The sequence below is a fragment of the Eptatretus burgeri genome, chromosome 12, assembly GCF_056783735.1.
Source record: "Eptatretus burgeri isolate ZD-2024b chromosome 12, Ebu_testis_v1, whole genome shotgun sequence".
Taxonomy (NCBI): Eukaryota; Metazoa; Chordata; class Myxini; order Myxiniformes; family Myxinidae; genus Eptatretus; species Eptatretus burgeri.
Genome location: NC_140972.1, coordinates 77540418 through 77565419, shown reverse-complemented (window position 1 = coordinate 77565419; position 25002 = coordinate 77540418). Strand labels below are relative to the sequence as shown.

The 25002-nt window shown below is 43.6% G+C and overlaps 1 protein-coding gene across 3 annotated transcripts in view; it reads right to left on the bottom strand.

The window, feature by feature from the left end:
* TNKS2 (tankyrase 2) overlaps nucleotides 1-25002 on the bottom strand; it is a 225371-nt gene that overhangs the window by 107045 nt on the left and 93324 nt on the right. For all 3 annotated transcript variants that reach the window (XM_085848622.1, XM_085848623.1, XM_085848621.1), the window contains 2 exons: nucleotides 9444-9510; nucleotides 46-232 (listed from right to left, as the gene is read on the bottom strand). In XM_085848622.1, the coding sequence (XP_085704748.1) occupies nucleotides 46-232; nucleotides 9444-9510 (254 nt within the window). The remainder of the gene's footprint in view (nucleotides 1-45; nucleotides 233-9443; nucleotides 9511-25002) is intronic.

Below are 25002 nucleotides of genomic sequence, written 5' to 3'. Positions count from 1 at the left end.
TAATGGCAACGGAACCATTCCCAGTGCAAAGCGATATCAACTTACATACAAGCCGCTCTTTCAGTTCAGGCGTTGGAGCCAGGTCGATGGCACTCTTTGAGTGGCAGTTGAGCAGCGTGGGGTCTGCACCATAGCTGAGCAATAGTGAGCACACCTCTATGCGATTCTTGGAAGCAGCCTCATGAAGAGGAGTAAACTGCCACAAGTCCATTGCATTGACACTCGCACCATGCTGAAAAAAGGAGGGAATTTTGAAAAGGAAAAAGAAGCAAAGGGAGCATTAGAGGCATACAAGGACAGAGAACAAGAGCAGAGAAACCTAAGTTAAGAATTCAAAACAAAGCAGTAAAACACAAAAAAAATTTAATTGCATATATATATATATATATATATATATATATATATATATATATATATATATATATACATACATACATATATTAATTCAGTGTCCCAACGGGGCTTGAACTCAGGACCTCTTGGGTCCCAAGCCACTGCCCTTACCACTGCGCCAACACCAGGCTAATATATATATATATATATATATATATATATATATATATATATATATATATATATATATATATATATATATATATATATATATATATATATATATATATATATATATATATATATATATATATATGTATATGTATATGTATATATATATATATATATATATATATATATATATATATATATATATATATATATATATATATATATGTATGTATATATATAATGTGTATATATATATATATATATATATATATATATATATATATATATATATATATATATAAATATATATAAACCAAGTCGAAAACACCAGGGGGTTGACTCAGCCTGGCATCCTTCCGAGGTCGGCGAAATGAGCACCAGTTGTACTGGGCCCGGTGTATGCCCCGGTTCGAATAGGTGTACCATATCCCTGTGTGTCGTAAGAGGCGACCAGGGTTGCGTCAGGAAGGGCATCCGGCGTAAAAAACCTATGCCAAATCATTATGCGGACAACAAAACGAATTTCCATACCGGATCGGTCGAGGCCCGGGTTACCAACGACCGCCACCGGTACCGGTGATCAGCAGGGTACCAGTGGAAATTGTGCTACTGCTGGGCGAAGGAGGAGAAGGAGACGGGGAAGGCGAGTCCGGAGGCAGTGGGAGAGGGGGAAGGGTAGAAGTGTGGAGGTGAGAGTTGGAACTCTGAATGTTGGGACGATGACTGGCAAAGGGCGAGAGTTGGCTGATATGATGGAGAGAAGAAAGGTGGACATACTGTGTGTACAAGAGACCAAGTGGATGGGGAGTAAGGCGAGGAGCATTGGAGGTGGTTTCAAACTGTTCTACCATGGTGTGGATGGGAGGAGAAATGGTGTCGGGATAATCCTGAAGGAAGATCATGTCAAGAGGGTATTGGAGGTGAGGAGGGTGTCTGACCGAGTGATGAGTGTGAAGTTGGAAATTGAAGGGGTGATGATGAATGTCATCAGTGCATATGCCCCACATATGGGGTGTGAGATGGAATATAAAGAAGATTTCTGGAGTGAGTTAGATGAAGTGGTGGAGAGTGTATCCAAGGATGAAAGAGTGGTGATTGGAGCAGATTTCAATGGACATGTTGGGGAAGGGAATAAAGAGGATGAGGAGGTGATGGGGAGGTACGGTCTCAACAAGAGAAATGTGGAAGGGCAAATGGTGGTAGAGTTTGCAAAAAGAATGGAAATGGCAGTGGTAAACACGTATTTCAAGAAGAAGGAGGAACACAGGGTGACATACAAGAGTGGAGGAAAGTGCACACAGGTGGATTACATCTTAAGTAGGAGATGCAACCTGAAAGATTAGTGACTGTAAGGTTGTGGCAGGGGAGAGTGTAGCTCGACAGCATCGATTGGTGGTCTGTAGGATGACTTTAGAGGTGAGGTTGAGGAAGAGAGTGAGGGCTGAACCAAGGACCAGATGGTGGAAGCTGAAGGAGGAAGACTGTTGCGTGAAATTTAGGGAGGAGGTGAGACAGGCGTTGGATGGTGGTAAAGATGGGTGGGATGATTGGGCAACGACAGCAGAAGTTGTGAGGGAGATAGCTAGGAAGGTACTTGGTGTGACATCTGGACAGAGGAAGGAAGATAAGGAGACTTGGTGGTGGAATGAGGAAGTACAGGAAAGTATAAGGAAGAAGGGGTTGGCGAAAAAGAAGTGGGATAGTCAGAGAGATGAAGAAAGTCGGCAGGAGTACAAGGAGTGGCGTCGAAAAGCAAAAAGAGAGGTGGCTAAGGCCAAGGAAAAGGCATATGACGAGCTGTATGAGAAGTTGGATACAAAAGAAGGGGAAAAGGATTTATACCGATTGGCAAGACAGAGGGACCGAGCTGGGAAGGATGTGCTGCAGGTTAGGGTGATAAAGGACGCAAATGGGAATGTGCTGACGAGCGAGGAGAGTGTGTTGAGAAGGTGGATGGAGTACTTTGAGGAGCTGATGAATGAAGAAAATGAGAGAGAGAGAAGGTTGGAAGAGGTGGAGATAGTGAATCTGGAAGTGGGGTGGATCAGTAAGGATGAAGTGAGGACTGCTATGAAGAAGATGAAAAGTGGAAAGGCGGTTGGCCCAGATGGTACACCAGTGGAGGCATGGAAGTGCTTAGGAGAGATGGCAGTGGGGTTGTTAACCAAATTGTTTAATAAAGTCTTGGAAAGTGAGAGGATGCCGGAGGAGTGGAGATTAAGTGTGCTGGTTCCGATTTTCAAGAATAAGGGTGATGTGCAGAGCTGTGGAAATTACAGAGGGATAAAGTTGTTAAGCCACACCATGAAGTTGTGGGAAAGAGTAGTGGAAGCTCGGTTGAGAGGAGAGGTGATGATCTGTGAGCAGCAATATGGGTTTATGCCAGGAAAGAGCACCACTGATGCGATGTTTGCTTTGAGAATGTTGATGGAGAAGTATAGGGAAGGCCAGAAAGAGTTACATTGTGTGTTTGTGGATTTAGAGAAAGCTTATGATAGGGTGCCAAGAGAGGAGTTGTGGTATTGTATGAGGAAGTCGGGAGTGTTGGAGAAGTATGTGAGGATCGTGCAGGATATGTATGAGGACAGTGTGACAGCGGTGAGGTGTGCGGTAGGAATGACGGACCGGTTTAAGGTTAAAGTGGGATTGCACCAAGGATCGACTCTGAGCCCTTTCCTGTTTGCAATGGTGATGAACAGGTTGACGGACGAGATCAGACTGGAGTCTCCATGGACCATGATGTTCGCGGATGACATCATGATCTGTAGGGAGAGTAGGGAGCAGGCTGAATCGAGCCTTGAGAGGTGGAGGTACGCACTGGAGAGAAGGGGAATGTTAGTCAGTAGGAGTAAGACGGAGTACATGTGCGTAAATGAGAGGGAGGGTGGTGGTATGGTGCAGTTGCAAGGAGTTGAGGTGGGGAAGGTGGATTGGTTTAAATACTTGGGATCAACTGTCCAAAGTAACGGAGAGTGTGGGAGAGAAGTGAAAAAGAGAGTGCAGGCAGGATGGAGTGGGTGGAGAAGAGTTGCAGGAGTGATTTGTGACAGAAGGGTAGCTGCAAGAGTGAAGGGGAAAGTATACAAGACGGTAGTGAGACCAGCTATGTTGTATGGTTTGGAGGCGGTGGCGCTAACAAAAAGACAGGAAGCAGAGCTGGAGGTGGCAGAGTTAAAGATGCTGTGATTCTCGTTGGGAGTGACAAGGATGGATAGGATAAGAAATGAGTGTTTAGAGGGACAGCGCAGGTAGGACGGTTTGGAAACAAAGTGAGAGAGGCGAGATTGAGATGGTTTGGACATGTGCACAGGAGGGAAACGGAGTATATCGGGAGAAGGATGTTGAAGATGGAGCCGCCAGGCAGGAGGAGAAGAGGAAGGCCAAATTAGAGGTTCATGGATGCGGTGAGGGTGGACATGCGGGTGGTTGGAGTGTCAATGGAAGATGTGGAGGATAGAGCGAAATGGAGACAGTTGGTCCGCTGTGGCGACCCCTAACGGGAGCAAGCCGAAAGAGGAAGAAGATATATATATATATATATATATATATATATATATATATATATATATATATATATATAGATATAGATATAGATATAGATATAGATTTATATATATATATATATATATATATATATATACACATACACACACACACACACACACACACACACACACACACACACACACACACACACACACACACACACACACACACACACAGATATACAGTCATGCGCCGCTTAACGACGTTCCGGGCAACGACGGATCGCATATACGACGGATCTGGCAGCTCTGAAAAAAAAAAAAAAAAAATGTTGCTGAAAAATTCCTATCGCCAAGTGATGTTGTCGACGTAGCGCTGCCAGTCGTATAAAAATAGCACGTACAATTATGTACGCTGTACAATACATAATACTTCATAATGATAATAAACGACAGTGTGGTCCTGTTACAATGCGATCGTTGAGGTCCATAAAATGTCATCGCAAAAAAACAGGATCGTGCTAAATCGGGATTCAAGGAAATCGGCTTTCAAACTGAAGCAATGTTTCCACGTTTACCTTCGAGCAAGTAAATTACCTTTGAATTGAAGAATTCCGTGAATAAATCGTTGTTACAGTCGAAATTAAAACACAAATTTCTTTTTGGTGAAGCTTTTCATGTTGTTAAAACAATCGCACTGTTCCAAAAATATATATCACAATTGACAGGAGCTCGTTTCTTCATTTATAAATTACAACATCGATGCAATGATTACGTAGTTATAAAATCCAAACGCTATTTATTCATCTTTCTATAATCGATGCGAGAGGAGATTGTGAGCTCCTGCTAACAACACCAATGGCCGTCATGAACAGCACAAAGGTAAAACTAACGTGTCTTCCGTCTCTCTTGGATGTGTGTTACAATTGCCGACAGTATTCAGTACAGTAACATGCTGTACAGGTTTGTATCCGAGGAGCAATAGGCTACACCATCTAGCCTAGGTGTGTAGTTTTGTGTAAGTACGATGTTCAAAAACGAAAACGAAAAAAAAAATGGTCGCATAACGACGACGTCGCTTAACGACGCGTTTCTCAGAACGTAACCCCGTCGTTAAGTGGCGCATGACTGTATATGCCAAAAAGTTCCATCTTCAGAATCTCTGTAGGGATTTTTTGCAAACTCAAACGAGACTCAAGATGAGCTTTTTTTTGAGTAATGGCTTCCTTCTTGCCACTCAACCATACAGGACAGACATGCTATAAAAGGCATGTAGCTCTTTGAAGTTGCCATTGGCCTCTTGATGGCCTCCCTGACTAGTCTCCTCCTTGCTTGGTCATCCAGTTTGGAGGGATGGCCTGATCTAGGCAGGGTCTTAATGGTACCATATGCTTCCACTTCTTAATGATTGTCTTGACTGTGCTCCAGGGGATATTCAAGAACTTTGAAATATTTTATACGAATCCCCTGATTCGTGCCTTTCCACAACTTTATCCTGGAGGTCTTTTGAAAGCTCTTTGGTGCTCATGTTTGAGTCTGCTGTGAAATGTAGTACCCAACAGAGGAAACCTACAGGAACAGCCAATTTTATTGTGAATAATCAGAATCACTACAATTTAACACAAGTGGAGGCCATTTAACTTGGTGTGTGATTTTGAAGGTGACTGGTTACACCTGAGCTAATTTACTATATATATATATATATATATATATATATATATATATATATATATATATATATATATATATATACACATATATATATATACACATATATATATATACACATATATACATATATACATACATATATACATACATATACACACACACACACACACACACACACACACACACACACACACACACACACACACACACACACACACACACACACACACACACACACACACACACACACACACACACACACACACACACACACATAATAAGAGTGGTGGACACTTATCCAACAAAGATATTCTCGTTTTATATTTTAATTAATTTTCTGAAATTTGTTTTTCGCTGGGAAGTTGTGGGTTATGATATGTCAATAAAGGTGGAGAAGTCTGATTTAATGAAATTCAATTACAGGCTAAGGCAACAAAAGGTGAAGACTTTTAAAGGGGGTGTTGACTTTCTATAGGCACTTTATATAATATATAATTTCAGAAAAAATATACACTGGGATTGCCGGCACCAGACAGGACCGACAGGGCAAACAACATGGGCACAACAGGAACTTTCAGGTCCTTAAATGACAGGGACAACAGGGACTTTCAGGAAGGAAAGCACATAATTTGAAGGAGCTAGGTGTGGGGTGGATTTGCGGAGGTAGAAAAGATTGCGGTTTCGGATGGAGGAAGATAAGAGATAGTGGTGAACAGCTGTTTTGAAGACCTGGAGGGAACAGTGGGCATAAAGAGAGTGTGGGACTTTGTTCCAAAGGCAGGAAAAAAAGAATGAAAGAGTGAAGGTGAGCAGTGATTCTTGAATGTGGTAGTTTTATCAGAAGAGGGTTGCTGGTGGACCTTGAGCTCCCTGTGGAAATATGGTGAAGTGGGGGGGGGGGATAATCGCAGACAGAGCAGGAAGGGGGAGACCTGAGAGGAGATGGTGGAAGACAGAAAGATCACCGACCTGCCTGCGGTGAGAGTGAGAGAGACCCAAAGACTCAGTCTCTTCGTGAAAGATACCAATGATCCTAAATACCTTGGTTTCCACAGCATCAAGCAGAGAAAGATGAGAGGCGGGAGCACTAGCCCAGAAGAGAGAGCAGTACTCCATCAGGCTGCGGACAAAACCTAGATATGTGATCAGGAGCTCAGGTGTGCCAAGAAAGGACTTTGCATGACAGAAGATGCCCAGTCGGCAACTGACTTTGGAGGCCAGCTTGGAAATGTGGCTTTCCCAGGAAAGATCATGGCAGATGGTGCTTTCTCCAACATTCAAACAATCCCTCGCTGCAATCTTCGATCAAGTTTTCTCTCGCGGCCACATCCATGGATGTTGGCTCCAGTGCCATGGTTCTTAAACTTCCTGATAACATTGCGCATGGTGGATACAGGAACATCAAGGTCTCTGGAGATGGACTTGGAGCCTTGAGATTGTCCATGCTTAGCTACAATCTTGTGTCTGACCTCCTCAGACAATTCTCTGGTTTTCTTTCTTTTCTCCATGCTCATTGCAGGAATCACACAGTGACACAAACAGCAGAATGACTCATTTTCTCCATTCAAACTGGTTGAACGAGTAATTTTTATATTGCAGGCCCCTGTAACTCACCACAAGTGAGTTCAGTTCCAAAGTAAAGGAGAATCACCTGCTTGAAATCTAAACATTTCTAACAACTTCTGAAAGGTGCCAATTATATTGTCTACACCATTTTAGAATTTGTGTGTGGAATAAGCTAAGATTTAGTAATTTTTTCAGCTTTTTGTTATTTCGTTCCACTGCAAACCAAAGAAATACATATGTGGATATGAAATGAGTTATTAATTTCAACAACTTTCTGGAAGAAATGGTGCATTATTTGAAAAAAAAGTGCAAGGGTGCCAATATCTTTGGCCACGACAGTATAAACATGAGGTGGAAGTGGAGGGGAAGCCGTAGCCATCGGTATTCCTGGGGGTGTGGGAGAAAAGGCAGTGCATGGAGAGTGAGGAATAGAGTCTTTGATGAAGAGAGCAATTCCTCCACCAGGACGAGGCTCAGCTCTGTCATACCGGAGGAGGGAGTAACCAGGGAGAGATACGAGGGAGTCAGAGACATCTTGAAGGAGGAAAGTTTCTGTAAAGCAGATTATGTCTGGTTTGTCAGTGGTAACCTGTATGGAAAGATCTGTCAGGTTTGAGCAAAGGCCTCGGATGTTTGAAGTACACACTGTTAAAGAAGAGGGGGGAGGGGGTAGGTGGCTTTAGGTGCAGGGGAGGAGAGTAGGAGGGTAGGATGAGGGATGAATGGAGGAGGAGGTAATGAGAGTGTTTGAAAGAATGTGGGGGATTGCAGAAGAGCTCGGGAAGAGGGCCGGATAAGGATGAGAAAAGGCTCGGTGGTGATGGGTTGAGGTACAGTGGGGAGGAGTGAAAAGTCCATGACAGCTGCTTGCCAAAAGAAAATGTGAGAAAGACAGAGCATGTCACCAGTCATATATTTGGGAAAACAATGATCAGTGCATAGCCTTACAAACCTTCCATAGCCTTTCAAACTTATTTCACCATCGTGCTTCAATCAATATACCAGTTTGAGCATTGAATGTTAAACACAGTTGAGAAAAACTAGAAGGGCACTCGGTAGAACACATACCTCTGCCACGTAATGCCTGATCCACGAGAACATATCAGGCCCAAGACATTTTTGAAATATCGTGCTATATATCGTTTTTGGCCCAATCTCTCAATGGTGAAGAATCACTTCGAAAATTAAATAATTCTCGCATCTATATCCGGATTCGCATCTTCACCAAAATTGAATCAATTCTTCCTTGTCATACACCCAACATGTCCACAAAGTTTCATCTGAATCCGTCCACAACTTTTTGAGATATCGTGCTTTATATCGTTTTTGGCTGGATCTCTCAATGGTGAAGAATCACTTTACAAATTCTTGTAGCCGGATCCAGATCCAGATCTTCAGCAAAATCTAATCAGTTCGTCCTCGTCACACATCGTCACAAAATTTCATACGGATCCGTCCACAACTTTTTTAGATATCCTGTACACAGACAGACAGAGACAGACAGACAAAGGGGTGAAAACATAACCTCCTTCAACTTCGGTGGCGGAGGTAAAAATAGCCATAATTTGAAATGGTCAATAGCAAAGAATAAAGAGAGAGAATTCCACAACAAATTTGAGAATGCTTTTTCAATGTTTCCATGTTTAAGAGGTTCCTCAATTACATGAGAGATTGCAGATATATGAAGAAAAGAAAAAAAAGTGTATAAATGCAAAATAACACCTCAACACAGAGTAAATGATGAGAAAAGGCTAAATGCCCATTATGTAATGCTTCATTGTTTAGAGCCATAAACTGAGATCCCTGTGGAAGAGAGGTTGGAGAAGTGCAGAATCAAAAACCTGCATCAGAAGAATGTGGAAAAATGAATGGGGTGAACAGTGATAAATCTCAATTTAAAGACCAAGGCTAGAAACTCAGCTGTGCATGACCTTGGACTTGAGAGATTCCAAATCAGACAATGGGAAGTGAAGTTAAGCGGTTAGATATGCTCGAGTTGGTGCCGCAGGACAGCTCTGGCAAAAGCTACCAAAACGCAATGGCCAGAAGCATGACCTAATCTCCTGTTATAGGAAACATGGTTGGAAGGATACCCTTCACTCATGTTCCACCACTAATGGGTACAATCCCATAGCGGTGCAAATGGAAATCCATCTGCAGAGCACTTATACAGAGAGTGCCGAAGGGCTAGAGGACAAGCAAATAGGAAAACTTTACCTTCACCAGCAGTTCCGTCACTTCAAAATGTCCATAGGAACAGGCATTATGCAGAGGAACGAGGCCACTACAAAACAAAAATGGGCAATTCCACATTAGAACACAATAAAATGCTAAAATTAAGAATTGCTCTTAAGGGCCAGTTAATGCTGAAACGTTTAAGCTGGATATCTAACCCATCCAGAACAAATTAATATATTTACCAAAATAACCTTAGATATCCATTTTGCAAGTAAATTGATAGAAATTGGCATTTTCTTTCAAATATATAAAATGTTTTTACAAATCAAATATCAATGTCTATAAATTCAATTAACAGAATCCAGCAAATTTCTAAATATTACTCAACAACGAATTGGGATATCATTGATGCCCCTGCAAAATTTAGAAAAATTATCATTGCATATGCGGACGTGAGGTTTGATATTCGGCAAGGTTTTTAGGGTAATGTCCTGTTCGATACATGGTCTAAAAGTTTACACCAAACTACAATTGTTCAAAGCTACAATCTTGCAATTAAAAATTTTCTAACCTCGCCTTGGGAGAAACAAACAATATCCCCCTTCCGCCACGCGGCGGGGGATAAAAACACAAAACAAACAGAAATGATGCCTCTCATTTACCTATAAATAATAAGCTCTTAAATTTTGTCTCGTACGACACACGGCGTGTCGTACGGGACATTTCCTGTACAACATGCCATAATGTTTCTATATTATTAGAGGATTTCTTTGCTGTATCCCACCAAAATGTCTGATTACAAGTAAGACTCGTCATTGGCATCTCCCGCAATGAGGCTGAGTTTTTGGGCATCTCACTCTCTCCGCAGGCGGGTCGGTGGTCTTTCTGTCTTCTACCATCTCCTCTCCAGTCTCGGCCCCCTGCTCTCTAATTTGTCCCCACCATATTTCCGCAGGGCGCTCAAGGACTGCCAACAACCCCCTTGCTGTAAAACTACCAAAATCACGAATCACTGCTCACCTTCACTCTTTCATTCCTCTTTTTTCCCACCCTTGGAATAAACTCCCTCACTCTATTCAATCCCAATCTTCCCTCCAGGCCTTCAAAGCAGCTGTTCACCACCACCTCTTATCATCCCCCATCCAAATCCTCGATCTTTTCTCCCCCCGTTACTCCACCCCAAGCCCACCTCCTTCAAATTCCCTGCTTTCCTTCCTGAAAGTCCCTGTAATGTCCATCTTGTATTCCCCCATGTTCCCCACCCCATCCCTCTCCCTTCCACAGATCTCCTAATGTCTCTGTTCCTGACTTTTGTCCTTTCCACTCCCGCCCCTCTTGTCTCATGCCCCCCTTGCTGTGCGTTGTGTGCTCGCTCTCATACGAGCCTCGACAAGGTATACAAAAAAAAAAAGACAACTAAGCTGTATTAATCAGATGGATATCAGCCTGAATAATAGGGATACTTGCTACTTCAGGAAATTTCAATGTTTTAGACTTGATGTAGATAAATCTGGCTCAAGTATCTTTGTACATGGATGCAGGCGAATGATGAAAAGGCAAAACATATCCCTGTATTTATTCCTTTTCCCAACAAGTCACACATAACTCAAGAATGTTGAAACTAGTCTGCAACCAAAGACTAGCTTCTGAATTCAGTGAAAAATTCCATTGGAAAATTCCAGTCAAAGAGCATGTCATTGGCTACAAGTACCCAGCCAGGAAAGATAATCACCGACATCTACAGGTTTCCATAAACCTCAAGAAATTATAACGTAAATGATAATTGATGCATGTATTGATATGGTACATTGCACATGATGAAAGATCTATTGCTCTGCTTTTGCTCACCCTCTCTGGTGATTTCAAAGCAGATGGCAGATGACCGAAAGCAAATAAGAGAGTGAATAGAACAAGCATTACCGCTCTGCTAAAAAAAAAGTGCAAAAACAGATCCTGCAACTAGAGACCAATCAGCCTTCTCCCAATCATCAGCAAGATGATGGAATCCATCATCACTTCTGACATTAAATCCTTCCTCTTCTTCAATGGCTTGATTTCCGATCATCAATTTGGATTCAGACCAGGTCACTCAACCCTGGAAATGGTGCTTCTGCTCTCCCAACAATGGATGGAGGTACTCATTGCCAGATATGAAATCAGAGCCAGATCCCTTGACATATCGTGTGCTTTTGACACGGTCTGGCACCCTGCCCTACTCACCAAACTCTCTTCCTATGGTATCCAAGGCAATCTCCACTCATAGCTTGCAGACTTCCTCTCCTGTCGCTGCGAATGTGTGGCCCTCAATGGAGTTCTCTCATCCCCTCTTCCTGTCGAGGCTGGAGTTCCTCAAGGCACTATTCCAATCCAGGCCCTGTGCTTTTTCTGGTTTTCATCAAAGATCCCTCTGACTCTGGAAAATCCTCTTTATCGCTTTGCTGATGACTCCACCCTCGGCCATACCGTCTGTCATACCTCAGGTCGGCAAGCAGCAGCCCCTTCACTCTGCAGATCTGGATAAAACCACAACCTGGTCCAACACTTGGAACATCTTTCAATCCAGACAAATCTCACACTCTCACTATGTCTCTCCGAAAGGACCGTCTGGAGAGCTCCCCCATCTACTTTCTCAACAATCCTCTTGAAGAAGTCCTTTCATTCAAAGCTTCTGGGTCTCACCATCTGCCACGATCTTTCCTGGGAAAGCCACATTTCCAAGCTGGCCTCCAAAGCTAGTTGCCGACTGGACATCCTCCATCATGCAAAGTCCTTCCCTTGGTACACCTGAGCTCCTGACCACGTCCAAAGCTTATATCCGCAGCCTGATGGAGTACTGCTCTCCCCTCTGGGCTAGTGCTCCTGCCTCTCACCGTTCTCAACTTCACGCTGTGGAAACTAAGGCATTTAGGATCATTGGTATCTTTCACGATGAGACTCTCTCTTACTGCAGGCAATTCAGGGGACTTTCTGTCTTCTACCGTCTACTTTCTGGCCTCGCTCCCCCCCCTCCACTCTGTCTGTGATATGTTCCCCCCATATTTCCACAGGGTGCTCAAGGTCTACCAACAACCCCCTTCAGGTAAAACTACCAAAATCAAGAATCACTGCTCACCTTCACCCTTTCATTCCTCTTTTTTCATACTTTTGGAACAAACTCTCACACTCTCTTCAATCACAGTCTTCCCTGCAAGTCTTCAAAACAGCTGTTCACCACCATCTCTTATCTTCCTCCATCTTTTCTACCCCCGTTAATCCACCCCAAACCCACCTCCTTCAAATTCCCTGTCGTGTCCATCTTGTTTCCCGTGTATACCCCACCCCATCTCTCTCCCCTCCACAGATCTAATGTCTCTGTTCTCCACTGTTTTGCCTTTCCATATTCACCCATCTTATCTCCTGCTCCCCTTGTCGTACGTTCTGTGTGTTAGCTCTCATACTAGCCTCGATATTGTATTCCAAAAATAAATTAAAATGATTTGTACTTCTTGGTACAAAACACACTCAGAAAGGCTTCAGCCTTTCCCCTTCTTCGTGTACGGGTCAAGTAAGATGCTACATAGATCTACATGGATGCTGCATGTACTTCTAAATGGACACATGTTCCATGTTAACTTCACTTAAATTCATAGATTAAGGCCAAGCTACCTGGCCAGACTACTGAATCTGATGATACTTCTGCATTGGGTACAAGTACTTGTGTTTAAATTTCTTTATTTCTCAACCCCCAAACCACAACATGAGTGAAAATTTGACAACTGATATTTCACTCTTTCATTCCAGCTAGCCAAAATTGTGTTCTCTATAGTGGGGCAGATAACAGCAATTTTTTGAGAGGAATCATGCAAATGATGATACAAGCATCAAATTTGGCACATTTGTTCTCCAGGGGATTCTAATCAAATCTGCCTGATTGACCATTTGAAAATCCAAATTTTTAAAAATTTGAAAAAAATTAAAAAACAACTTCAAAAAAGTCAAGATCACAAATCAATGTTGGATGCTGGCTGAGATTGGTGAATGTTTCAGAAACATCATCAAAGACGTTCCAAGTCTGCCATGCAGTTTTCTTCCATTTACCGCGGAAGGCAGACACGACGTCACATCCAGTGAACGCACAGAAGTATGGGATCCCTCTAGCTTTCTCAGGCCCTATTGCAGAAACTACCTCATGGACTGGAATCCATCACGCCTTGGCTCCTTGGCCAAAGGCAATCCACATGTTCTCAAGACCTAGTTCCTGTAAGGATGGCAGTACAGATATTGCTATGACTAGTACGTCCGTGTCATTAGCCTTAATGATAATGGACTTGCTACCATCCGTCGTTGCATCCCTGGCATGTACAAATATTCGAGTGTCAGCTTCTTCATGACAACATGGAGACACAGCATCCAGTGACTTCCTTGTGTTGCTAATGGCATCTTCTTCTTTTGTGACAATGACTGTGCTTGTCTTCTGTGCTTCACACATCTTTTCTGCAAGGAAGTGAAACAGCTCAGTCTTGTTGCTGTCATCTCGAAGAAAGCTTCTCCAGTTACTTGGGGTCTTACTGGTTCCTGTCTCTCTTCTTCTGATTCCTTGCCTCGGATGTCAGACTTGACTTCTTGTACACATCAAACACTACGTCCACCCTCTCGTACCTGGCACCATAGGATTCCACCTTTGGGATGATGTCTTCTTTCGCATAGTCATCAAATATCTTTGAAGTGCATGGAGGTAGGGCATTGATAAGTGCTGAGCCATCAATGATGACTGCATCTCCCCTTGGTTCTCTGTCTGGGATGTTCACTTGCGCTTCAAGAATTTCAGCCAGCTGTGACTTCATGTTTTTTTGAAGTTTTTTTTTTTTCTTCAAATTTTTCAAAATTTGGATTTTCAAATGGCCAATCAGGCAGATTTGATCAGAAAGCCCTGCAGAACAGAAATGCCAAATTTGATGCTTGTATCATAATTTGCACGATTTTTCTACTATCTACTACACTACTACCTCTGAAAGACAAGTCGTGACCCAGAATTTCAGTCAGGACCTTGTGTTATGACAAAAAAAATACAAATGCATGTTTTTTGAAAACCAAATTAGATCTATGCTCTCAAGTCGGGGCAACATGCATATTGCAGTATTAACTAGATTATTAATGTCCATTTTTAGCAAAATTAGTAACAAAAGTAGATGAGTAAAATTGAAGTCTTGAATTGTAAGTGAAAATCTTTGTGACAGGTTATGAAATTGTTAAACCTGATGTCATTACCATTAAATTTCCTTAAATGTTGTACTTGAAGAAGGGATTGGGATTGTTATAGATGGGATTGAAGTTTCTTCTTTTTTCTTAAATTCCATCTTAATTTTTCCAATGATGAGGGCTATTATGACAAAACTGGGAGCAAATACATGCAACCTATTGCTCCCGTGTATTCTTAGTCATGTACACAGTTGACTGCCTAGTTTTAACTTCCATTTCATTAAGAAAACAAGTTCTTCATGTATACATGTATGTATGTATGTGTGTACAGTATATGTGCAGTTATATTCAAGTTGTGCCATATGACATTTGTTCCACACAACACGTTTCATTTTATTTTGATATATGTATATAAATAATATTTCGATTAGATTGGTTACTTCTTAGCTATCACATTCCATGTTTTTTGATGGTTTATATCAAATTCCAGACAAACTGAATGTTTTGACCATTGTTAAAGTACAAAATTTGACATTTTTAAAGATGTCTGGTATGACATTTTACTCAAATGTTTATCTTGTTTACATGTTCATTTCAAATATTTTTGACAGTACGGTTATACCTAACTCTTCTTTGGTAACTCGGTAACGTTTGAAATGAGTTTCAATAAAATTTCCATGTGCAACTCAAAGTTTTTGGGCTAAACTTATTTTTTTCAAAAACATGTTTTTTGTGTCGTGTATGACATGCCGCTATTTTTTACCTCAAACAAAAAATGATTGATCACTATAGCTGACCATTGATATATATAGTGCCTTGTGGTGGGACTGTTATTGCCACAAAACAGATATTCATTCCATATTTGTATGGTCAACAGGCTGGAAAGTGTTGACTAAATGTCCCACATGACATGTGGACTCACCCAAGTGGCAATAAAAAAAAAAATACACTGCTACAAACAACAATATTAAAACTCAATTATTCACAAATGTCAATTCAAGCAAAACAAGTTCAGGCTGAATTACAAAAATGTACCTGATTTGAAAATTTCATTTTAAAATATCTTGGTAGGGAGAAATGTCAAATACAGTATTGTGAAATAGGTAGAGTAAGCATTAAAATTGTTTGGAGCAAATGTAACGTGACATACGATGTTTGTTTGTTTTCATGCAGGTAATCCATGGTACAACTGACAACATCAGAGTGAATCTTCATTGTCGAGCCAAATCAGTGATAGGAGTGCAGCGTGCATTCAGAAGACAATTCCCGAGTCATAATGCACCAATCTTGAAAACTACACGTCATCTAGTTTCAAAGTGGAGAAAAAGAATGTGGGATGCTCTGGATATCCGAAGAATGTTGAAACAAAATTAGTGAAGTGAATGTGTGTATCCCTAGAAAATCAACAAGGCGCATTTCACATGAAATTGAAGTGTCTCAATCAAATCTGTGCCATTAGTGCATTAAAGTCTGATCTGAAGGCTTTCCCTTCCAAAATTAAATTGATGCCGCAGTTAGCCTCAGATGTCTAAGTTTATGAATTTTGTGTGCTATTCAGTAGGATTATTGATCAAGCAGGAATCAACAGAAGAATTTTCAGCGATGAATGTCATGCTACAGTAAACAAACAGAATTGTCTGTTTTGAGGCATGGAGAAACCAACCCACTTTGTTGAGTTACCTCTCCCTCCTCAAAAACTAATGATATGGTGTGGTCTCGGTAATCGTTAAATTTCTCTTGAAGATCAGGGTACCGAGGAAGGGGTGGCTGTGAATGCCACCCCTTCCTCGCCTGTGTGACATTACGTACACATTGAAAACATTTTTCTGGAGTCGTGTGAGAAATGTTCCTGAGGCTTTGTTTCAACAGGAAGGAGCAGCATGCACACAGCTCGCTTGGCCATGCAGCGGCTCAATAACCAATTTCCAGGCAGATTAATTTCCCACCGACTGATTTCCTTGGCCTCGATGAGATATTCTGACCCCTCACATTTATATTCTTTTTCTGAGAGTATTTGCTCAGGATAATGTTTTGAGAGCAAACCCAATGAACATTCCTGAACTCAAAGATGCTGTAACGAGGGTTATTTCCAGATTCTCAAGTGCAACACTTCAGTCTGTAATCGGAGATGATTAACCTCCGCCATCGAAGATCGGAGGTTACTGTTTTCACCCCTTTCTGTTTGTTTGTTTGTTTGTTTGTGAACAGTAGTACGGAAAAACTCCGACGGATTTCGACGAAACTTGGTGGGGGGATTAGGTATGGTCCAAGGATCATGCCATTAGATTTTGGACTTGGTGCAAAATCAAATATGGCCGCTATGGTGGCCATTTTGAAAAAATATTTGAAATTTTTTTTTTTGCATTTCTACATGTTTTAAGTGATTTCCAACCCCCCCCCCCCCAAAAAAAAAAATTGTTAGAGAGAAAAAAAAAATTTGCAACTTTTTTTTCAACAAAATGTCGATTTTTTTATTTTGCATTTCTCCATGTTATAAGTGATTTCCAACAAAAAACATGCCAAAATTATAATTGTAGCTGATTTTGGAACTTCAGGTGGATATACCCACGTAAAATCAATTTCTGTCTCAAGGAATCGTTATGATGAATGAATTGAGTATGTAAAAGTTAAAAGTAAAAGAGAAAGTTGCAAACTATAACTCTGTGAGCACTGTTGACGTCAAATTGAATGAATAGGATATCAGGTTCACTTGAGTGACCGAGCAGTATTGGCGGCGGAGGTTTTGCACTACCGAGTGCTCCCCCCTAGTTCCATATATTTTTGCAAGTGTGCAGAATTTAGACGACATTTTGAACATTTGTTATAATCAAACAAAACTTCATGAGTTCCTTTATGTATCATATAAATTATATGGTCTTGTATTTAAAATAGCAGATTTAAACAATTAAAATTGGGTGCATTTTTGTGACCAACACAGTATGCTAATTAGTCTTGCCCTGAAGAGGATGAGAGAATATTGCAGTGTACAATATATATATATATATATATATATATATATATATATATATATATATATATATATATATATATATATATACATACATACATACATACATACATACATACATACATACATATACAGGGTAGCCCGAAAGTAAAGTTACTTTACCCCTGATAAATTTCTCGCACTTCCCTCCATCCCTTCCCCTCTGCCCTCATCCCCTATGGTATGCGGAAACACTGACTCAGAAGAATGATGAAGCACATACAGATACAAGGACAAATTAATTATTGTAATTACTGTACAATAAAACCTGTATATTAAAAGAGTTCAAGAACAATGCTTCATTGGGAAGGGGTAAAGTGACTTTCAGGCCACCCTGTATACATATATAGTGTTGTGGTGAGGAAATTCGCAAACCACCATTCAGGTCTTTCACAAGTATCTGTGTAGTTAGCCCATCATCAGTATCATTCACAAGTATCTGTGTAGTTAGCCCAAACCCGTTGTTTAGAGGGAATAAATGTCATTCATTCGGGCTGCGACCCTTCAAGATAGCCGTTTTTCTGTTCTATCTTTATTTTGAGCCAACCACGTCTCAACAGCCATCACACAACAACCACCAACCGCAACGCCGCTTCACAACAACAACAACAACAACAACGCCAACAGCCACGACCTTTACCGTCACATCTCGCTCTCGCAACCATCGCATCACCGCCATTCCCGCGCCGCTTGTGGGCACCGATCCTGGACTCGTACAGGGCGCGCACCGAGCAGCGGGTGCAAAAAGCGGCCTTTCCGAGAAATCGGATCAAGAATGATTCACGCCCACTTCTGTTCCGTCCTATCAGCGAGCGTGGGGCGATTTGGCCCCGCCTCCAGGCGCGTCGGAGTATAATCGATATATGCAGATTCGAGGATCAGGAATGATTCACGCCCACTTTTCCTCTGTCCAATGGGCGAGCGTGGCTCCGCCCCCGAGCCGATCCTGATCCAAAAATCTGCATATGGTTTCTCCTGTCGCACTATAAAGCGCCGAGCGCGGGGCGAATCGAGAGAAGAGTTGGAGAGTTGTGGCGGCGGCGAAATCAGTCGAGAGAGTGTCTGTCAGGGTCCGGAGAGTCTGGAGAAGCCAAGGAGCTTTGTGGAGGTCTGCGCTCGTGTCAGAGTCGGGGAGCTGCGGAGAGGGGAGGCCGGGAACGTGGTCGAGGTCGCAGTGGAGTCGCTCGTCACGGGACCAAAGCCAGCCAGATATCCTCTTTCCCCCCGAGCATCAACAACCCCCCCCCTGTTTCCCCCCGCGCTGAGATAGTGTGAGAAGGGGGCCCCGTTCCCATCCCATTCCAGGCAGTGCCAGCGAGGCCCGCGGAGTCGGGGCGCCGCCGCCATTTTGCGGCTCATCACCAGACGGGTAGGCTCGACGCGGTCTCGGCCCCAGGCCCGTCTGCCCCCTTATCGTTGAGGGTGGCCCCTTTTTCTTTTGCTTTGGAGTATATGTGTTGTCGGCGCCGTCTGTGAAGTAAAACTGTGTAAGTGTTGCCGTGTACTCGCGTAGTCGGTAGTAGATCTGCATTGTGTTTCTTTTGTTGCAATTGCTTTTGGTGCGTAATTGTTGTTTCTTCTTTTGTTACATTTGCTTTTGGTGCATAATTGTGGTAATTGTATATGTGTGCTTTCCGTTTACCGCGGAATAAATGTGCTTTATGTTGAACTGTCTTTCCCGTTTCGCTTCGTCTTTTCTCTAATTGAATCTCCATCTTACTTCACGTAAAGGGTTGGTAGGGGCTAAATACGCCTGATAATTAATCGGAACCGTCGAGGTTGACGATAACACCGCTCGGTTATCCCGATAGTACGGAACGGGTCGCTTAAAGTGGCCCGTGTCCGAAGTCGACCTGCGGCGAGGTGCGATCACCCGGTCTACCCTCCGTGTGGGTACTTAGGTAGGTCGAATTTGGCGAACAACCCTATCCCACGCGGGGGGCCGATTGGCACGATCGTGGTGAGGCTGAAAGGCCCACCCGTGACTAGTTCCCGGCGTTAGTCCGAGAGGGTCACGACGGGATTGTCCGTCCGGTGGGCGACGTGCCGCGATTCGAGTTACGTGGCCGCTCGCACGCCGGCGGGCGCGAATCCGCAACAATATATATATATATATATATATATATATATATATATATATATATATATATATATATATATATATATATATATATATATATATATATATATATATATATACACACACACACACACACACATATATATATATACACAGTCATGCACCACTTAACGACGGGGAGAAACGCGTCGCTAAGCGATTTCGTCGTTGTGCGAACATCAAAGAGTGCACTTACACAAACCTAAATGGGATAGCCTACTACACACCTAGGCTATATGGTATAGCCTATTGTTCCTATGCTAAAAACCTGTACAGCATGTTACTGTACTGAATACTGGAGTGGAGACAATTGAAACACAATGGAAAGTATTTGTGTATCTAAACATATCTAAACAAAGAAAAGGTACAGTAAAAATACGGTATAAAAGAGAAAAAAAGGGTACACCTGTCTAGGGCATTTACTATGAATTGAGCTTGCAGGACTGGAAGTTGCTCTGGGTGAGTCAGTGAGTGAGTGGTGAGTGAATGTGAAAGCCGAGGACATTAGTGCACTCTACTGTAGATTTTATAAACACTGTACACTTAGGCTACACTAAATTTATAAATATACGATCAGAGATGGGGAATCCCCCGCCATTGAATGAAAAAGGTCATACATATTCCAGATAATGAGGGAGGTGAACTGGAAACAAGACGCCATTTGGTCATCATCTCGAAAAAGTTCCCCAGGGGTGAGGAACGTAGTAACCAAAAAGAATTGAAATCAGATAAGCGGTTTTCCATTTATTACAAAAAAATTGTTTTCAAGATGGCCGCCCCAGTCGGCCATCTTGGGTCCGGCCATGCCCAAAATCAATAGGGTTCTTCCTTTTCAGGTGGTACATGTGTGACTCAAATTTCAAATCAATATGGCGAAAAAAAATTTTTCAAGATGGCCGTCCCAGTCGGCCATCTTGGGTCCGGCCAAGCCCAAAATCAATAGGGTTCTTCCTTTTCAGGTGGTACATGTGTGACCCGAATTTCAAATCGATATGGCGAACAGTTTATGAGTTATCGCACTCACAGCTATAAATGTTGACGCCGCCCCAGTCGGCCATCTTGGATCTGGCCACGCCCAAAATCAATAGGGTCCTTCCTTTTCAGGTGGTACATGTGTGACCCAAATTTCAAATCGAAATGGTGAAAAAAAAATTTCAAGATGGCCGCCCCAGTCGGCCATCTTGGATCCGGCCACGCCCAAAATAAATAGGGTTCTTCCTTTTCAGGTGGTTCATGTGTGACCCAAATTTCAAATCGATATGGCGAACAGTTTATGAGTTATCGCCACTCACAGCTATAAATGTTGACGCCCGGGTGGACGGACGGACGGACAGCCGGACGCCCTGGGTGACAACAATATCTCCCTTCCACCACGCGGCGGAGGATAAAAATATATTGTTGCGGGCCGGCAGGGTCGGGTGAGAAGACGACGAGGTGGGGGAAAGCTACGTCGATTCCCACCAAACTCCCCGGAATTGTAGGCCATCGCCCACCGATAATTCCGTGACGCGGCGGGTTGCTTAACCGACTGTGGACACCAATAACTCAACTGCGTGGCCTAGGGTCCTCCCGCCTATGGGTGAATCGGGTTACCGAATTAACCACGCGGTTTAACCACGCCCTTGGTACGCCTTGTCCGAACTGGATCACTACCGAATCGGATCTCCTTTCCGGATCGGATGCAGCCGAGCGGCACTGCCAAGGACGTACCAGCTGGAAGGAACGGATTGTTGGGAATAAAGACCCGGCTAAACCTGGATCCGAACCATGCTGGACCAATGAGGGAAAAGACAAAGGCGAGCTGGGAACATTCCTAATGAGAATTATTATTTATTTACAATAAGTGAGGAAAAGCATGTGGCACAACAAAAGGTTTATTGGGGATGTCATGCAGGGAAAGATGAGAGAGGTGTGGGGTGCGACAATTATACAAGCAACTTACAAAAGCAGGCATTGTGGACTTGACGCGAGATTAATAAAAGCAATAACAATCACAACTAGAGGGGATGCACTCGGGAGAGTGCAAAACCTCCGCCGCCAATACTGCTGGGTCACTCAAGTGAACCTTGTATCTTATTCATTAAATATGTCAACAGTGCTGACAGAGTTATAGTTCTTTTCTCCAACATTTTTTTGGGGGGGGGGGTGGAAATCACTTAAAACATGTGGAAATGCAAAAAAAGAAATCGAAATTTTGTTGAAAAAAAAGTTGCAAAAATTTTTTTTTCTCTAAAATTTTTTTTTTGGGGGGGGGTTGGAAATCACTTAAACCATGTAGAAATGCAAAAAAAATATTTTTTTCCTCTATAAATTTTTTGGGGGGGTTGGAAATCACTTAAAACATGTAGAAATGTAAAAAAAAAAAAAATTCTCTAACAATTTTTTTTTTGGGGGGGGGGGGATAACCCAAACATGGCGGTTCTAATCGCTCTACCGCAAACGGGACGAGGAAGGTGGCACGAGTCACTTTTCACTGAGTTGATGATGTTTATTTGTTTTTATTATTACCAGAAATAACAAGACTCGGCAAGAAGAGGGATCCGGGGCGATTCGACGGGATGGTGTGGGATCGGGCGTGGGGAAAAACACAGACAATTCCAATGAATATACAGATCTCAATCCCTCTAAGGCGCCAAGCGCGCGCACACGCGCACACGCAAACACGCACGCACGCACGCACGCACGCACGCACACACACACACAGTAGCTATTTCTGGTGGTCAGGCTGGACCGTGGTGTGGACGCAACTGTCCCTGGATCGGCGTCGGACGAGCTGGCCTTGCTCTCGTCAGGGGGGCAGGAGAAACCGTGGTGCTGTCGACCTCCTGGTCTTGGCCCAAGTCCGCTCACAGCCGCCAGGGAACCAGTTCTGGCGTCAAGTTGCGAGCAGGAGAGGGAGGCAGGTCCGCCCGCCGTTCGACCCCGTACTCCGAGTCAGCAGAATCCCAGAGCCAACCAAGGTGAGGCACGAGGCTCAGCAAGGCTCCAAGACACGATCAAGAACACGATTGAATCAACACAACAACAAGGATGCTCCCCGCGCGCAACAGCCTCCCCACCAAAAAAAACACGATCTTTTGGTTGTAATCTTCTTCCTCTTCCTTTTCGACCCCGAACAGAACCTTTTTATGCTTGGTCCTCGTCACTTCCAATCGAGCCGTTTATTGGCCCACCGCCATCGCCTTCCGCCAATCGTGATCACGGGGCGGAGCCATCCGCTGCACTGTCCTGTGACGTCACGGCCAGTCTTCAGAGAATACCAAAAGGGGTTTACGCAGACACCCTTAACCTATCCCGTGTCCCTATCTAATTACGTGACAATTATCATTTCCCCCCCTGAAGAAATGAACACTTACTAGACAACTTATCACCACTGAATTGCTACTTATTACATCGAGATCCTGGTAAACTCGAACAGCATGGCATACCTAATTAAACATCCTAATTACCCTTTGAATGCATACCCCCCCCCCCTCAAACGTAGCACTGCCCCTCCTCTGGTACCGCAGCTCCTGCAAGGTATATCACAGGCGCTACCGTACCAGCCTTAACACTTACTGACTCACACCTAATTAACCTAACGAAATAAAGTAGGAGGGGCAATGGGCAGCGAGTCGCAGCTAACTTACCTATCTTGCTTAATGTACTACCCCCTTATGGCCTTATCCTCGCCGAAACAATCATTCGTTTTTTTGTTTTGTTTTTTGTTTTTTTATTTTATCACATGAGAGCACTGAGCGAAGTTGCACTCCATCCTCCGGATCATCGCTCTTGCCCAGCACTCTTCCAGTGATCTGGGGAGGGAAACAAAAGGTTCCACAAAAACACAACACTTATACTTTACATTCCTACTCTAAGCCTTAACGACACTATTCACAGGATATTTACACTTGACCGCCTCCCCCAGTGGATGCTAATAGACCCAGCGTTACCTGGGGAGCCAATTTTCAAATTTGCTTGCCCAAAAATTATGCGGACATCATGCCCTTGCAGCACATGTCAAATTTTGCGGGATCGAGTGGGACTCACACATCTTCACAACACTCACACCATGGTCATCATCACATTTCTAGGTCATGGTCCTCATTTTAATCATGCAGGCTGAATCCCGTCATGGCCGTGGGGTGGGTTACCACAAGATGATGGGGGCATCTCAGGTGCAACCATGCCCACAGGTTAGCTTTAGTCCAACCCGGACGTTTCTCCGCCCCGCTCCCTTTGATTCCCTCCCCCTGGTAGCCATCAGCTCTAATCCTGTACAACACTCTGGAAGGGGTCTCACTGGCTCCTCTGGCCTTTCTGGGTCGCCAAGGTCCTACCCGCCTTGGTCGCCCAACTAGACCCTCTCCCAGTTGCCTCCAAACACTGTCACCATTAGCCACCAGGTGGTGAATATCCTTGAAGGGGGTCGCAATTCACGCTCACCGTGAGCTTCAGCAATCCCTGTGGACAAGCACATCATCCCCACCCACAAAACCCACATGACTCCCCCACCCCATCGGCCTTACATGTGACACCTGCATTTCTAACACTTCACCGACCATGACCTTCCCTGTTACCACACCATGCCCAATAAAAAAACAATGTGTGCACCATACATTTCACTTCTTCACTTAAAACAACTCACACAGCACTTCTCACCCGATCCACGCACCAGCCATTGGACAGCCACTCGTGCCCGCTTTGTTTCCAATTACCCACTGTCCCGATTGTCACTCTAAAACCCAGCAGAACTTACAAACCCATGCCAATTTTCCCACAATTCATTTTTTTCCACTAAAGGAGGCACTTCGCCACAATCTCACCAGCCGTGCATGGCCCTATATGCTCAGCCCGATCTAGTCTCCCGGACCCCTGACAGTGATCTCCGGACCCGACCTATGAAAGGGCATCTCGGATAGACCTGGCGGTTCAGCAGGAGGATTCATCCTCTCCGGGCTTGAAAGTCTATTGGAGGGTCTCTCCATCGCCGGGTACCGGCAATATCGTTGCATGTGTCCTCTTCGCCCGCACCGGAAACAACTCCCCATAAAAGGCCCCCGTGAGTATCGGTGAAATGTCTCTTCCGGTTCCGGACCCCCTAAGCCATAATCGAATTGCTCTATTGGCTGGGCTGGACCCCGCCGCTTTGGCGCACTAACTACCGGATTACCCTTTATCAAACTCGACAGTTTCTGGCAAATTTCCTGAAACATTTGGGTAATGCCAATTTCTCCCAGCCCCTCTCCTTGATCCTGGATCTCCACCTGTCGGACCGTCACCGATGGCCTCTCGGGCACCGGACCCGGCCGCGC